Source organism: Electrophorus electricus, chromosome 20, assembly GCF_041902795.1.
Source record: "Electrophorus electricus isolate QZ-2024a chromosome 20, ASM4190279v1, whole genome shotgun sequence".
Lineage (NCBI taxonomy): Eukaryota > Metazoa > Chordata > Actinopteri > Gymnotiformes > Gymnotidae > Electrophorus > Electrophorus electricus.
The window spans coordinates 16,717,788-16,735,242 of NC_137516.1; the positions used below are offsets into that span (position 1 = coordinate 16,717,788).

General features: G+C 35.8%; 1 gene segment (V, D, J or C); it reads left to right on the plus strand.

The window, feature by feature from the left end:
* Nucleotides 1-1,027: 1,027 nt before the first annotated feature.
* Nucleotides 1,028-2,283, plus strand: LOC145652713 (T cell receptor alpha variable 16-like). The segment is given in 2 exon segments: nucleotides 1,028-1,061; nucleotides 1,925-2,283. Coding segments are annotated over 2 exon segments (393 nt in total).
* The last annotated feature ends 15,172 nt before the right edge of the window (nucleotides 2,284-17,455 follow it).

Sequence of the window (17,455 nt, forward strand, 5' to 3'; positions counted from 1 at the left end):
ACTACTGTGCCCTGCAGCCCACAGTGACAGGAAAACATCATTCACTGTACAAAAACCTGTAGAAATAAACTTCATTGTGGATGTCTCTGGAGATGTGAATAGATAGATGTGTATGCTTTACTTTAATGCAAGAAGAAATGTAAAGCCATTGAATGAAGAGAACTAAAGTTTTTCTAAAAAACCAAAAACAAAACTTGTTTGTCAAATCTCAATGTAGACATAATACATAATAGGACTAAAAATGTCAAACTTACAGATACCACAAATAATGTATTCAGATATTTTAATTATTAAAAAATATATATATATATTCCATGAGTTTGCATCTATTTGTTTTTATTCCCTGAGAATTTGAAATTCTTAGAAATTGTAAGTAAGCCACTTGCCATAAGGTGGCAGCACTCTGTAGGTATCTGCATATCTTATAGTGCCAAAAAATGAAGTTTTAAATCAGGATTGTATCAGAAGAGAATGGTGGTGAGATTAATTAATTTATTGTTTTTTCTAAAACAATGAAAATGTATATGATGCTCACACTTCACTACAAACATTTTGGTAATAATGCAATGACATTAGTTTTCTTTTCTGCTGAAGAGCAACTAATATATATTGTTATTTAATTTGTAACAAGCGTGAATGAAGATTCTGTATACACACACAGACACACACACACACACGTTACACACACATGAATGGGCATACATTTCATGGACACATACCTAAATCTTGTAGAAAGCCTTCCCAGAAGAGTGGATACTGTTACAGTTGCGAAGCAGTGACCAACTCTATATTAATAGCTATAGATTTAAGATGGGATGTCATAAAAGTAGCTGTTGCTGTAATCTGTATTTGTCCCAGATCTTTTATCCATATAGTCTATAAAAATGCACACACAGTAAGGTAGTGACAGGGACAACCACACATAGAAGGTAAATGTGCAAATATGAGGCACAAAAGCCAATAAGGCGCTCTTTGAGGCTTTCTTTGAGAGCCTCACAAAAACACAAAACAGGAGTCTTTATTCATCATGGATAGAGCACTGCTCATCATCACCTTATCAGGTATGTGATGATTAAAGAAGGAACACATAATAATATAATCCATTCAAGGAAAATTGTTCGAAAAACTGTAAGATATAATCTTTTAAATTACATTTAAAGGTATATTTTGTGAAGACCACATTTTTTTATGATGTCATCATTCTTACAGGGAGACTTTTTTGAGAAAGATAAATTGATTCCAGCAGCTTTTTTCCTTAATTAAAACTATACTCTGTGAACAGTCTACAGTGATATTGTTAATATTGCTGTTCCATATTCTCCATGAAGTTTCATATGCTATAAGAATGTATATCTGAAGGCTTCTGAAAAAAGCTTGAATTTAAGTGCAAATTATTATCAGAGGTGCTTTACAGAGGTACATTGATTTGTTTTAGTGTATTATTAGCTTTTGTCATTCTAAATTTAATAATGATGATATCATACTTTTGAGTTAGGATGTGGGTTACCTGCTATTCCTAACTGGGAACAAATGGATCTTGGGAGAAACATATTGTGATTATCAGTGTGAGGTGGTGTAAGGGTGGAGCTCTCTACCTCACTAGAAAACTACATGAATCCCTTTCAGCTTTGGCTTTCACTCACTCCATCATCATGCTGCTCTTTGCACTTTCTCTCCTACTGACACTTTTTTGTGAGTTTACCCATCATTTGACTTACATTTATGTGTATTTATTATGTGCATATACACATTTGTATCTTTCTTTTAACACAATACACGTACAGAAATCAAGAAATAATTCAATATAAATTTCAATGAATTTGTGTGAAATTTAAATGAATTCTGATTTGTGTGACAATTTTGCTGAATGTTGATTTAAAAGAGTTCAAAATATTTTTTCTCTTTCTCTTTTTATTTTACCCAGGGGAGATCTCAACACAGAAAATCGATCCACTAGAAACAGTAAAACGTGTCTCAGAGGGTGATCCTGTTACTCTCTCCTGCAAGTACAGTGTCAGTGGTACTAATTATGCTCTTCAGTGGTATGTCCAATATTCCAGATCTAGACCAGAGTTTATAGATTACATCTTCCTAAGTCAAATTGACAAAGACTCTGTTCTTCCTGGTATGTCTGTAAACCTTGATAAAAACCAAAGCCGTGTGGATCTGCTGATCTCCTTTGCTACAATATCAAACTCCGCAATGTACTACTGTGCCCTGGCGCCCACAGTAACAGGAAACCCAGCAATGCTGTACAAAAAACCTCCCACCATGAAGGTATGATTATATGTTCATAAATTAAAGCTCTGTAGTTGTTGGGTCATCATATAGTTCCTTAGAGAATTTCAAAGAGATGTCATAAATAACACAAAATCTGAATCATAAATCTAAAGCTTTGGTATTTGTTAGATCATTTTTCCTTACACTATTGCTGATTTCCTTGCAGATGTGATTTTATTGTAGTCACTCCATAACTATTGTGCTACTCTTTTCCCTGATTTTATTTACCTTTCTGTTCAAAAGAAAATATGTCTGCATGACATCATGTTCAGATATGTAGGTCTTACATTAATATAATCATGAAAATTATTGGCAGATCTAATAAATATTTTGATAAAATATTTTAAAATAGGTGTCTGGGAAGCTTTGTAATTTAACCTATAATGCTTTTGTTTACCTCTATCACAATTGCAATATACACCAAGAGCAAAAGACTTTACTCTGAGTCACAGAAGAAAGACACACACCATAAACATTTATAGCACATAAAAGCAAATCTAGTGTGTGCACTTAGTAGACTCCATGTGCATGCTGATAAAGTAAGAAGGTAAATGGCTTTGCTGTTAAACATAATAATCTGATAATATCCTAAATGAGTCTTGTATAAGCCGAGAAGTAACAAGCCATTTAAAGAACAAATCACATAGACTCTGATGAGTTTCACCTCCCTCAGGAAATGACATCATTCGATAACTGTTATGTTTTCTGAAATATCTTTTATTGAATAAGAACTCATGAAAGATGCTTAGCAACATTTATATGATTTTTCTGTCTTTGACCCAAGGTAAGTATATCAAGCAAGGTTATTAAAATTGCATTCTGAAAATAAGATAATGCAATGACTTACTTTTAATAATAATTACAGTGGCTGTACTCGGATTGTCAGTGGACCAGAGTGAACCCTCCTTGACAAAGTTAGAAGGCAAAACAGTGTTTATCAGCTGCAAAGTCGCAGGTCTGTCCGGGAGTGATTATGTCCACTGGTACCAAAAGAAAGACGGTGAACCTTTCACTAGAATACTGTACATTAAGGGAGATGGTACCGGCCTCACCACTGAGCCCAACCATCCAGACTCAAAGGACTTCACAGTAAACACAGAGAGACAATCCAGTGATTATCAGTTAAAAGTGTATCCAGCGAGGAAGAGTCATTCGGCAGTTTATTACTGCATCTGCTGGGACACAAGCAGCCACAGTGACAGAAATTATTCACATCCTGTACGGAAACTCGCACACTATTAAACCATGTTAACAGATGTTAACAGAAAAGTTTAAGGAAGGAAAATACAACTACACACACACACACACACACACACACACACACATTCTTATGTTTATTTATGTATTTATGTTTTATTACATGATCATGAACCATCTAAATGCACTGCTCACTGAGCTGCATCCCCAGGATACACACAGTCAGTGACAAATGATAATGTACTACTTTCAACAAAAATGTACCGGATAATCACCAATGCCAAACACACATTTGCAATTGCAGATCAACATGGTAATACAATATCAATTTTAGACAAAATTTACATAATAGGTGTAATTTTGTGATTGCTTTCACAGCAAATGGACCATCAAACATTCTGGATTAGTTTTGTTTTATTGTGTTTGTGGGAAAACCACATGTTGTACTTTAAGATCAATAAGTAAATCAGTGTTGCTATGTGTTTGCTAACATTTGCTATGCTGCTCTAACTTTTTCGCTATGACCAACCACACAACCACACACAGCTCAAACATCACTATGAATTGAATTATTGCATACTATGTATTGAACATGTTGAGTGTCTCTGCTTCCGAATGGACAATGTCAGTAGGTTTTGGATTTAGTTTTATCATAAGCATGAAATGTGTGACACAATGTGTAACGTCACAGAATGACCATCAATTTAACATGCAGGTCACGCTTTTTTGGGAGCTTCGACCACTTCAGGAAATGACATTGTTTAAAAGCTTGAAGACCTTTTTTCTTTTTGCAACAGAGAGCACAGAGTTTAATTTAAGATGAGTGTGTAAAGCAGAGAAATTCATTAAAAATATTTTGCATATAACTAAAAAAGATACTTATATACATGGGTCTTCTCTCTTTGACAAAAGGTAAGTGCTATGTCAAGCAGGAACTTTAAAGATCTTTTAAACATCAGGATCTTTCACCAAATAACTAAGAATTACAGTGACTTATTTTGTTTGTTATTCATAGTGACTGTACTAGGAGAGAATGTAGAATAAAACGAGCTCTCCTTTACTGAGGCAGAAGGCAAAACTGCTGCAAAGTAACTGTTAAATTGAGTTATATTCATTGGTACCAAAAAAAAGAGATGGTGAATCTTTTAAAAGGATCCTATACACTACTAGTACTGGCTGCTGTACTCATGATCACCCCGAGGCTGCAGACTTTAGTGTACCCAAAAGCTGCTATGATCTGAAGGTGGACACAGTGAAGAACAGTCCTTCAGCAGTTTATTACTGTGCCTGCTGTGACACAAGAAGCCAAAATGAGAGTAATTATTCACATCCTGTACAGAAACACTCACACTATTAACCCATAAGCCCCAGACAGCAATGGCTCAAAAGGACATTTATGCTTTTGTATGTGAACAGTGAATGTTAAAAGGCTTATCAACTATGACAAAGAAAGGAGGTAGGATATACTTTGCAGTAAGCAAATCTAGACGTCATATTTCACAGAAAGTTGATTTAATCTGCAAATGAAGAGGATGTCCCAAATCTTTTGTTCAGGCAGTTTAGTTTTAGCAATAAGGAAAGGAATGGCTTTTTAATTCTATAAAATCAGTGGTTTTACGAACCTTTAAAAAACTATGTGACTCGTGGGAGGAGAGCGTTCCGTAACAGATGGGAGTGTTAGGAGGCTGCAGGTTACTCTTCACCAGTTTAGAAGGAATCATACATGTGAGAGAGCCATGCCTCTGTTAATACTAACTGACTGTGTAGTGCAGCAACCTGGTAATACTTATTCTTTAAAAAATAACAATACCTTTTTTAAAGAAAGAAACAAACAAAAACTAAAAATAAAATAAACTGGACTAAACCACATTAAACAAAATAAGTCACAACACAGCAAAATATTGCCCTCTGGTGTCAGATAGTGGAAACCTCGACAAATATGGACTTTCAGGACCCACTGCGGCACCCACTGTGATGACGTCATGGGGCAAGGGCGCACAGCCACAATCATCACCTGATTAACAATCAGTAAATACTAATACTGACCTGCATTAGCCATAATGTCTTACTGTGTCCTCTTACCTACTATCACTAATACTTCTCTTTCTACTAGTCCTTCAACTAATAACAAATGCTATTATTTTTTGTTCACTAACAAATACAGTTCTGTCTATTAAAATGGTGAGTCTCTGCCCATTTACATTTAGCCATTTATCAATACAACCAGTCTATCCTACTGTAAATGTCCTGCAGGGAAATCCTGTTACCCTCTCCTGCCTGTACAATGGATCCACATCAACGGATTCTCTGCTGTGGTATCGTCAGTACTCCAGATCCAGTCCACAGTTTGTTTACCTGGTTGGTGTAGCTAAATTTGAACAAAAAGCTGAACCCCTAGTACCAGGAGTGTCTGCAGTAGTAAATGAAAAGAAAAATCGTGTGGATCTGCTGCAGTATCAGACTGTGTTCTGTTTTACTGTGCCCTGCAGCTCACAGTGACAGGAAACGTAATCTGTGCAAAAACCTCTGGATGAGTTAAACAACAGTCTCAACAAAATTTTAACAAGAAAAGTTGTCATATATTGTGTGATACGTTACATGAAAATATTCTTATATAACCAGTTTGTTCAATTAATTAAGTGTTTGAATATTTAAGATTCAGTTTAATAAATGTTTCAATTTTACTGGTTTTAATTATTACATCCTTCACGGAAAGTTCACCATTTAACCAACAAGCACTCTGCACTGAAGCAACAGACACTTAACATTGTTTTAAGAAGCAGGAATATTGCTGCAGTAAAGGCATCATGTTGAACACTTTTCCACCAGTCCTGTCCTGACTAATCCGAACACAATGGAATAAATGAAAATAAAACATGTTTGTTTGTTACAAGCCATTGGATGTGTGTGATTCTGTAGAGCTGTTTTTGTCAAACACACACACACACACACACACACACACACACACACACACACACACACACACACACACACGTTACTGGCAGCAGCTGTGCATTATCATCTGACAGTTGAAACATATAACAGCTTTAAAATATTGTCCATTGTTCTTCAGAATTATTTTAATGAATAACACTGTCATTTTTAAACAGCTTCCAAATCTTTGCCAAAGAGTTTTTATAATGTCAAAGTTTTATAATGTATATTATTACAGTACCATGTGCTCCATTCATTTAAAAAGCTGAGAGTAAATTTAATCAAATACTTCTATATAAATATTTGTGGATAAATTGGCAAAAACTCTCATGCACACATTCCAAAATCTTGTAGAAATCCTTCCCAGAAGAATGGATGCTGTTACAGGTGCAAAGCAGGGACAAACTCCTTATTAATATGTATAGATTTAGAATGGGATGTCATAAAAGTGGCTGTAGTTGTAACATGTAGGCGTCCCAATACATTTGTCCATATAGTATATATAAAAACACAAACACACACACACACACACACAGGAAAGTAGTGACAGGGACAAACACACACATAGAAGGTAAGTATGCAAATTTGAGGCTCAAGAGCCAATAAGACGCTCTTTGTGTTACAAAATACTTCTCTACTTCAAAGCATATTGTGACTACAGGACATTATATCCTTACATGAGTAGATTTCCTCAGTCATTACAGTTTCCACTGCAGAGAACCTCATAAAAACACAAAGTAGAAAAACAGGAGGGTCTTTATTCATCATGGAGAGAGCACTCCTCATCCTCACCTTAGTATCAGGTATGTGAAGGTTCAAGAGGAAATACTCATAAACACAATCATATAATCCATTGAAGGAAAATTGTTAGAACTGTAAAATATGATCTTTTAAATTTCATTTACAGGTATATTTTGTGAAGACCAAATTGGACCAAAAGAAGAAATCTTGAATATTGCAGAGCAAGAGTCTGTAACGTTCAGCTGTTCATATGAATCAAGCAGTGAATATGTTGAACTTTACTGGTACAGAGAACATCCTCACCAAGCACCTCAGTTTTTAGTGCGGAAAGGTGCTCGGTCACGGAGTGGATCTGGATCTTCCCCACCTGCTCGGTTCCAGTCAACAACTTCCAGAACCTCCACTGAACTCAGTATTACAAATGCAACTTTGACAGATTCAGCTCTTTACTACTGTGCTCTTAGTGATGGCCCAGTGATGCAAAGTCTCTGAGAGGCTGTACAAAAACAAAACTAGATAATTCCCTTTGTATTTGTACATCAAACCACAGCTGGTTACAAACAAGGAAACCCACTACAAGCATGTGGTAGCACCTGCAAGAATTGAAAAAAAAAAAAAAACTACTTAATTCTAGTTTTCATTGATAGGTCAGGATTTTGATAGTTCCCAACTCATTCTCATTATGAAGTTCCATACCAAATCTTATTATCTTTTATAATATTGATATTGCATTTTGTTACTGCTATGCCATCATTCCTTATTGGGAGACTTTCAGCCAATTATATAGTGATTGATAAAGTGATGCGAACAGCTCATATTTTTTTTTCTTAAATAAACTATATTCTGTGCATGAACAGTCTACAGTACAGTGGTGTTGTTAATATCCCTGTGCTGTACCAGAATTCTACATGCATGTGTATCTGGAGGTTTCTGCTGTAATGTCAGACTGCACTCTATCAGCCCATAGTGAGAGGAAATCATAAACTCTCTGTGTTTCAGTCCTCCTCTCTCCACACACCAATTTAATCTGTGTGTGTCTGTGTGTGTCTTGAGCTGCCTGTTGTGCTGCTGCTGTAAGATCCTGATGGGATCTGTTCCTCTGCCACTCAGATTTTTAATGTTGCAATTTGGAAGAGGCCAATAGATTTCTTATTCCTTTTTCCCCCAGGGCGGATTTCTACACAGACAACTGAACCACTAGAGACTGAAAAGCACATATCAGAGGGATCCTATTACTTGCTCCTGCAAGTACAGTGTCAGTGGATATTATGATCCTCTTCAGTGGTATTGCCAGTATTCTAGATCCAGACCAGAGTTTATACTTTCTATCTATCCAAGTCAATCTAGCCAAAAGTCTGATCTTCCTCTATGTCCGCAAAGGTGGATAAACACAAAGGCCATGTGGATCTGCTGATCTCCTCTGCTGTATTATCAGACTCTGTACTCTACTACTGTGCTAGAACTACTGTGCTATAATTACAGGTTCTAGAGAGTTATAGTTCTAGTTTCCTGTCCTACAAAGAAATCCATCTCTGCTACCATCTCTTGACATGCAATCCTGTTAACATCCTGTTACGTGAATGTATTCTCAACCAATTTTTTAAATTCATACAGTGCTTGGATATTTAAGATTCAGTTTCATGACATATTTCACTTTTAAAGTTTTAATTGTTACATCCTTCATGGAAAGTCCAACATTTAAACCACCAAGCACTCTGCACTGAAGCACCAGACACTTAAGATGGTTTTTAGGAAAGCTGGTAGCAGGAATATTGCTGCAGTAAAGACTTCATTTAAGAAACTTATATCATTTCTGTCCTGATGAGTCCTGTCATCCTGGCATCATGATTCAGGATTATTTGGATTTATGATCCCAACAGATTCATTTAGTGAAAACCAACAAATCTGTTGTTATAAATTCAACCAAACATCACTGAATGAATGTAAAAGCAGGCAGGTTAGTTTGTTACTGTGAAAGTCAATGGAAGTGTATGATTCTCTAGAGCTACATTTCGCCAACCTCAAATCACACAGACAAAGGTAGGGGGTGCCTTTACATGTCTCCAGAACAGAACATCTGACATTTTGATGTTAGGTGAAGACCATGACAGACTCTTGGACTTTCTAATTGAAACTGGTGTTTTTTTCATTATAATTTAGAATGTATTATGATTTTAAGTATTATGGGTTTCAGGCACAATGTCATTGTTAGCATTTGACAAGTGGCTTTTATAACTTTATAACTTTTTTTTTTTTTTTTTGTAAGTAATACTTAATAAATACATTCAAATGATTTTGCCAGACAAATAACCTTGCCAATCCAAAGTGTGGTGAACATGATGAGATCTTTAAGTAGTAGCCCTATGATTTGCCAAGCTGATCTTTAGCACACAGTAGTGTTCATGTGTTCAGAAGATGAAGAAAGGTCTTATATGTGACAAGCAATAGCTTGCTGTATGCAATAGACTCCTATTACAAGTTCACTGTAGTTGAAGTAAAGGATATGACTACTTTACGTGTACGTAATATGCAAAAGTATGCACTAATGACGCACCAATGAGAACTTGGGGTTCTTTTAATGTGAAAGACCTTTTAATATAGCTATGAATTCATTAAAACATATCTAGTGGCTCACTATATTTGTGTAATTTTTTCCTACCCCATTTAATATGTTTACACACAATCACACCCATTTAGTATTTTTAGTGAGGAATATTTGAAGATTTTGTTCAATTCCTGGTTTGGAGGAATAGACACACCCAGTATTTGTAAATCACGCTGTGTCATTGATGCAAAGCACCAGTGCAATGTTATTAAAAGGATCATCATTACAGCCACTGTTTAAACACACTGCTCTTATGATCAGATTCACAATGGAAACACACTTTCTCAAGATTTGCATTATGACATCAGGTACTGACTAAGAATTTATTTGAAAACACTGATTCTAGTTTATTATATTTATTAAATATTTCTTACAGGTGTGTTTACAAGTAACCCTCTTCCAAATGTCAATGTTAAAAAATATGCCATTGCTACCAGAATTGTAAGATTTTTAATCAAAGTAGTTTCATATTGTATCATAGTACATAAATACATACTAAATAAAAGTAAACTCACAACCTTGTATAAGCCTGTCAGTGATTAGGCTTGTCTGTGGTCCTCAAGTCTGCCAATTGCTTGTCTGTGATCCTTAATTCTGCCAAGTGCAACACAGGAGCCACCAGAAAAACTTAAAGGCTCCATAACAGAAATTAAACACAGGCAATGATACATAATAATTCACGTTGAAAGTGCATAGTGCACTGTATGCATCTGTTGTCTGAGCTACTACAGAAAGTAAAAAACAAATTATCTAGATCATTCAAATGTATTTATAATTTCACATTAAATCATTAAACATGAGTGAGTGACTTAAGCCTTCCCCTGCACCATAATAAACTGACAATTCATCAAATATAAATCAATTTTAAAAGGAAGTAAAACCTTTCACCACTTTCATATGGAGGTCAGTTTGATATTTGTGTGATTTGACAGGATACAGAGCAACTGCTGAGCATCAGAAATGCAGATCATAGAGGGCGATGAGCCCAAGAACAGGAGCACTTCAAATGATCTTCAGGAGAATCAGCAGAGTTCCAGAACTACGTTTCTCCTTTACATTTTCCCATATGAATTAATGAAGGGTGCTCCAGTACCTCTCCATCAGAGATTAACTACAGTGGAACATTTAACATTATGTTCCAATTAGGGGCATAATGATATAAATTAAATGGTGATTATATCGCACTTCTGAGTTAGGATGTGGGTTCACTAATATTCCTGTGTGATCACACGGAAAACTTATTGTGATGAGCACTATGAGGTGGTGTAAGGGTGGAGCTCTGTACCTTAGCAGAAAACTACATGAATCATATTCAGCTTTGGCTTTCACTCAGTTCATTTATCCATCATCATGCTACTCTTTGTACTTTCACTCATATTGTCTCTCCTTTTAGGTAAGGTTAACTTGAGTGCAGGTTTTAATAATTAAGTATCCAAGAGATAATTTGTCAAATATTATTTTGAATATTTATTCATCTCAGTGAAAACATATGCTGAATACTGCAATTTGCAGAATATCAATAGTTATTTTATTAAATTTTATTTATATTTTCCCAAGGGAGATCTCAGAACAGACAATTGATCCACTTGCACCAGAAAAGCATGACTCAGATGGGATGAAGTTATTATTACATGCAAATACAGTGAAACAAATAATGCTCTGCACTGGTATCACCTGTATCCCAGATCTAGACCAGAGTTTATAGTTTTAATTTCTCCATTTCCTAACAGTACAGCCTCTCATCTTCCTTGTTTATTGGCTGTAACTGAAAACAGTAAAATACATTCACATCTGAAGATCTCCTCTGCTGCAGTATCAGACTCTGCACTGTACTACTGTGCCATGGAGCCCACAGTGCTAGAGAACCCAGATACGCTATACAAAACCTCCTATAAAGAGAGCTTTAGCAGAATAAACTAGGCAGTGGACTGGTTTAGCACTTGTTACCTCCTTCCTCCAGGTGAGTTCTTTTTAGCCATCTGCTCTCATGCTTTGATGTGCTACTCGATTTCATATAGTTTAAGAAAACAAAATGATAGCTAAATAATAAAACTCACTCACATGAAAATGGAAAATAAACAACATATTAAATAATAATTTATAACCTAATTTACAAGCTGCAGGGAGACTTATGGTCATTTTCTCTCTCTCTCCAACACTAACCCAGTTTAAGGATTAATACTGTAAATAAATAGCCATGTCATCAACCATAATGCTGCTGTCAACCCTGTGGCTCAAACACCAACCCTGTTCCTGCAAAATATTTAGGTAAGAGCACACAGTCACAAAATGGGATGGAAATATTGGCTTGTATGAATGCAACAGGAGAGGAATTACATTTTGTAAAACATTGTACAAATAATTTAAATAATATCAGTTCTGCCTAATAGAAAGGTAAACCTTAAAGAGGTTCACACAATTCTTATAACATTGTTGATAGAAAAAGAACATTATAAAACAAACTATTTTGGACTAAAGGGAAGATAACTTGTAAGTGAGAAATGTTCTTTAAATGTAATGTTTACAACCTAAACAACTATAAAGTTACAAAGCCTGTTTGTGATTGATTTCTGTGATCCAGTTTAACACAGGAGCCACCAAAAAGACTTAAAGACTCCTAAACAAAAATTTAACACAGGTAGTGATACATAAGAATTCACTTTGAAAGTGCATAGTGCACTGTATGAGTCTGTTGTTTGAGCCACTACAGAAAGCAACAAACAAATGATCTACATCATTCAAATGGTACTATGAAATCCATCATATCATTAAACACAGGAAACAAAGAATTAACTGGCACCTGCTGGAGTCCCCAAGAGTCTAACTCTACTTGACAAAAAATCTAAACTTTTGATCAGAAATACACTAAACAAACAAACTAAACAGACTCTACAGAGTCATGGGGAAGATCTAGATAATTGGGGTTTTATTCTGGGCTTCCTGCTCTCTCATTGGTTACTAAATGGAAAAGGAGGAGCAGCTGAACTATGGTGTACAGAAAGAATGTCAATGTGAGATATTTAAGTTACTTCTGAGACAGAGGGCAAAGTGCAACACAATGTTTCTCTGTTTATTTATGCTTTTAACGGTACTCACAGGTAAGACTCTGCTTCCATTTAACATATTGTCCTTATTTACATGTTAACATGTTACATATGTTTACATGTTGTAAATATTATGTATTGTTAAATATTATGTTACTACCTTCAGTATGAACATGTTGGATTAATCATTAATCTGATTTGAATCAGTCCATATGACTAACTGAAGACCTTTTTCAGGTGACAGCACACAGGACAGCATCACCTCTTTATCTACTGCAGTCAGTTTTAAAGAGGACCAAGCAGTTAAACTCTCCTGTAACTACAGCTACACTGCCAATACAGCCTCTCTGCTGTGGTATCGTCAATATTCCAATTCAAAGCCTCAGTTCATTGTTTTAGTGGCGGAATATCGAGAAAATCAAACATCTGATTCTGATCCTCGTCTGTCTGGTCACCTTCATAAGAGTGTCAAGCGTGTGGATCTGCAGATCTCCTCTGCTGCAGTATCAGACTCTGCACTGTACTACTGTGCCATGCAGCCCACAGTGAGAGGAAACCCAGCTACACTATACAAAAACCTGTGGAGATGTGAATAAATGTATTGATTTGCTTTAATGCAAGAAGAAAATTAAAGCCATTGTATGAAGAGAACTAAGGATTTTCTAAAAAAAGAAAGTTGTTTTTGTCAAATTTAAACGTTAAACTTAGATACCACAAATAATATATTCAGATTTTTAAACTATTTAACTATTTTTAGTTAACTATTTAAAATAATAAATACATATATTCTAATAGAATTAATTTTTAAATCAGTACTGTGTTAGAATGAAAGTTCAATAAGAACTTTACATAAGAATTAGAAAGATATGAGATACTAATTAGTTTATTTAAAAATTTATAGTTTATGCATGAACCCTTTAAAATGTATTTCATGCTCACACTTCACTGCAAATATTCTTGAAGAAGAGCAACTAATGTTGTTAAATTGTTATGTTGTTATTTATCTAGTTTGTAACGCGTTTGAATGAAAATTCTGTAGAACATGTAGCCATTCAAACTGTATTTATGCTTTAGATGTAGAGAAATACTTTTGAACAAAAACATGACAATGTCTTTCAGATCACACTGTAAAGATTCAGTGTTGGTAAAAGTCAAAAAGATTTAGCAGAGAAAGATTTGATACTCATGTTGACACCTCAGCAAATTAATTTAATTCCTCAAGTCACTGAAGATCCAGAAACTCTGCAGTGTACTACTGTACTGTGAATGCTGTTCAGAATGCTGTTCCTGAATTTCTGAATGTCTACATGTGTGACATATGTGTCTGATGATATATTTGGAAGCTCCAAAATGTTAAAGAAATTCAATACTTTCTACAATTGTATAATGGTCTGTCCAAATTTGTTGAACTAGGACAATGTGCTTGATCAACACAAGAGGGCAATAGTGAATTGAGAATTACAGGAGGGCAGCTGACTATTGGCTCAGAGGTCGGGCTCCTAAGAAACAGTGCAAATCAAGACAACGTTTTCAGAGCAAAAACACTGAGCTAATTTTCATATTCTTAGCAATAGAATACTGGACTAAAAGCAGTATACGTTAGTACAATTTTCTTTCTGGTAAGAGAGTTGAACACTGAAGTGAATGGTTAGAAAAGAGGACCAATTGCATTACTGTAGTCATTCTTTTGCTGCAGTTAACACTTCTTAGTTTTTCAGTCTGCAGGGGATCTGACTATATTGAACAATCTGAGGAATTACTGACTGCCATTGAAGGAGATGCAGCAGTTTTAAAGTGCGAGTACAACACTGAAGATCAATCACCATGTCTCCTCTGGTACAAGCAACAGAGGAATGGATTTCCAAAGTTTGTTCTAATGAACTTAACATTCGGACAAGGGCACACCGAACTTGAGATTAAAGCAAAATTTAGTGAAAATCTGGATTCCAAATCCAGTTCTGTTCCTTTGAGGATTCAGAAGATGCATGTGATTGACTCTGCTGTGTACTACTGTGCTCTAATGTCCACTTTGAAACATCAAACAGAGGAATCACTAAGCCCAGCTGGATTAGTCAGTGTATGAACCACAAATCTTTAGCACTTTCAGAGGAGAAAACATCCTTTACTTCAATGTCCATCTGAGCAATACGACCTCACAATTCTTGAATAATATAAAATGCCATAATGAAACTATGAGAACCACAAAATAGAGTCTTATAAATCCACACAGTCTTCATGTCTATATGATGGCTTATATATACATGCAAGGACAAGTGTCATTATCTCATTGACCTTCAGTGGCTCAGTGAAAAACAGTATACTGGGGTTCAGTTTACATTTACTGTGGTTGGTCTAGAATGAGAAAGTCGTGGTGTAACAGATGCACATCCTGTGTGGGTTTCCAGGGACATATTTCCTCAGGTGAAGTGCTCAGAACATACATCACTATTACACAAAGAATCCTCACAGAGCTGTGCTCCAAAATGGCTCAGCTATACAGCCTACTGCACATGTGGAGATACATACTACTGACAGTCACTGTGGCATCAGGTCATTCATGGTTATTGCAAAACTAATATTCATGTCATTGAACATGCAGATGGTAATGTCTTTATTTACCTTCTAAATCTGTTTAAATATAGTTTTTTCATACATTTTTTCTTTCCACTCTTCCATAATACAGGTGTGTATGCAGATACGATTGGCCCAAGCAAGGAAGACACAAACATTGTAAAGGAAGAAACTAAAACTGTGACTTTCACATGTTCATATGAGTCAACCAGCACTTACATTTCTCTGTATTGGTACAGACAGGACAGGACAGGTAAGATAGCACCACAATATTTACTGCATCAAGGTGCAAAGTCCTAGAAGGGTCAGAAGAGCACTCCTGCTGACCACTGGCTTGAGGCAACAACAACAGAAAGCTCTATTGAACTTACTACCAGTGGACTACTGCTCACAGATACAGCTCTGTACTACTGTGTTCTCAGAGTAGTTGGCCCAGTGATACAAAGTCCCACACAAGCTGTACAAAACCTTCTACAAAGATAAAGCTACTTAAACCACAGAAGAAGAAAGATATCCTTTATCACACCTTCTAATATTTTATTCAAAAACAGTTAGTGGCAACACCTGCAGGTGCAAAAAATAGACCTCATGAGTAAACAGTATCTCATGAGATATTTCAAACAAAGTAGGGCAAATCAGAATTTTCAGGTATTACAACATCAGGGATAGTTACGCTAAATGTTAAGATACTTAGAGATCTGGTTATATTACACAGATATTTGCCTCAACCTCCAGAAGATACAGCATCAACTGGATACACAAACCACCAACGTGAAATCAGTGTGGGAAGTTCAAGTGAGGAGGAACTGGACCAAAAGATTCTGAGGATTCTGTTACAGGTCACTGGCACTTACAGTCGAACAATGTGCAATATTTGACTGGGACACAAAGACATGGGAAAATACGGGTTCACACTCATTCACTCACTCACTCTCACTCCCTCACTCACTCACACACACACACACACACACGCACGCGCACACACAGGCACATGCACACACACACACACACACACACACACACGAAAGTAGTGACAGGGACCAACACACATGTAGAAGGTAAATATGCAAATACAAGGCACCAAGAGCCAATAAGGAGCTCCTGGTGTTATAGAATACGAATTTACTTCAAAGCATATTGTGACTGCCGGATATGATGTCACAAAAAAAGGTCCTTACAGGAGTACATTTCTACAGTCTCTCATTAGAGACTTACAGCAACACAATGTAAAAAAAACAAACAAACACAAAAAAACAAGGAATTTTACTCAACATGGCAAGAACACCATTCATTCTCACCCTAGTATTAGATTTGAAATAGAAAGTTTAAAGAAGAAATACACAAACACAATCATATAATCTATTCAATGAAAATTGTTAGAACTGTAAAATATGATCTTTTAAATTTCATTAACAGGTATATTTTGTGAAGACCAAATTGAACCAAAAGAAGAAATCTTGAATATTGCAGAGAAAGAGTCTGTAACATTCAGCTGTACATATGAATTAAGCAGTGAATATGTTGCGCTTTACTGGTACAGAGAAGATCCTCACCAAGCACCTCAGTTTTTAGTGTGGAAAGGTGCTCAGTCAGAGAGTCAGTATGGGTCTTCCCCACCTGCTCGGTTCCAGTCAACCATTTTCCAGAACCTCCACTGAACTCATTATTATAAAACCAAACTTTGGCAGATTCAGCTCTTTACTACTGTGCTCTTAGAGTAGGGGCCACTGATGCAAAGTCTCTGAGAGATGGTACAAAAACAATACTAGACAATCTCCTTTGTATTTGTACATCAAACCACAGCTGGTTACAAAAAAGGAAACCCATTATAAGCATCTGGTAACACCTGCAAGAATTGAAAAAAGCGACTTAATTCTGGTGTTCATTGATAGGTCAGGATTTCGATAGTTCCCAACTTACTCTCATTCCTAAGTTCCATGCCAAGTGTTATTGATTATCTTCATATTAATATTCAGTGTTGTTACTGCTATGTCATCATTAAGCCAATGACACAGTATTTAATAAAGTGATGCCAACATATTTTCTTTATTCTTAACTAAACTATATTATGTGCAGGAACAGT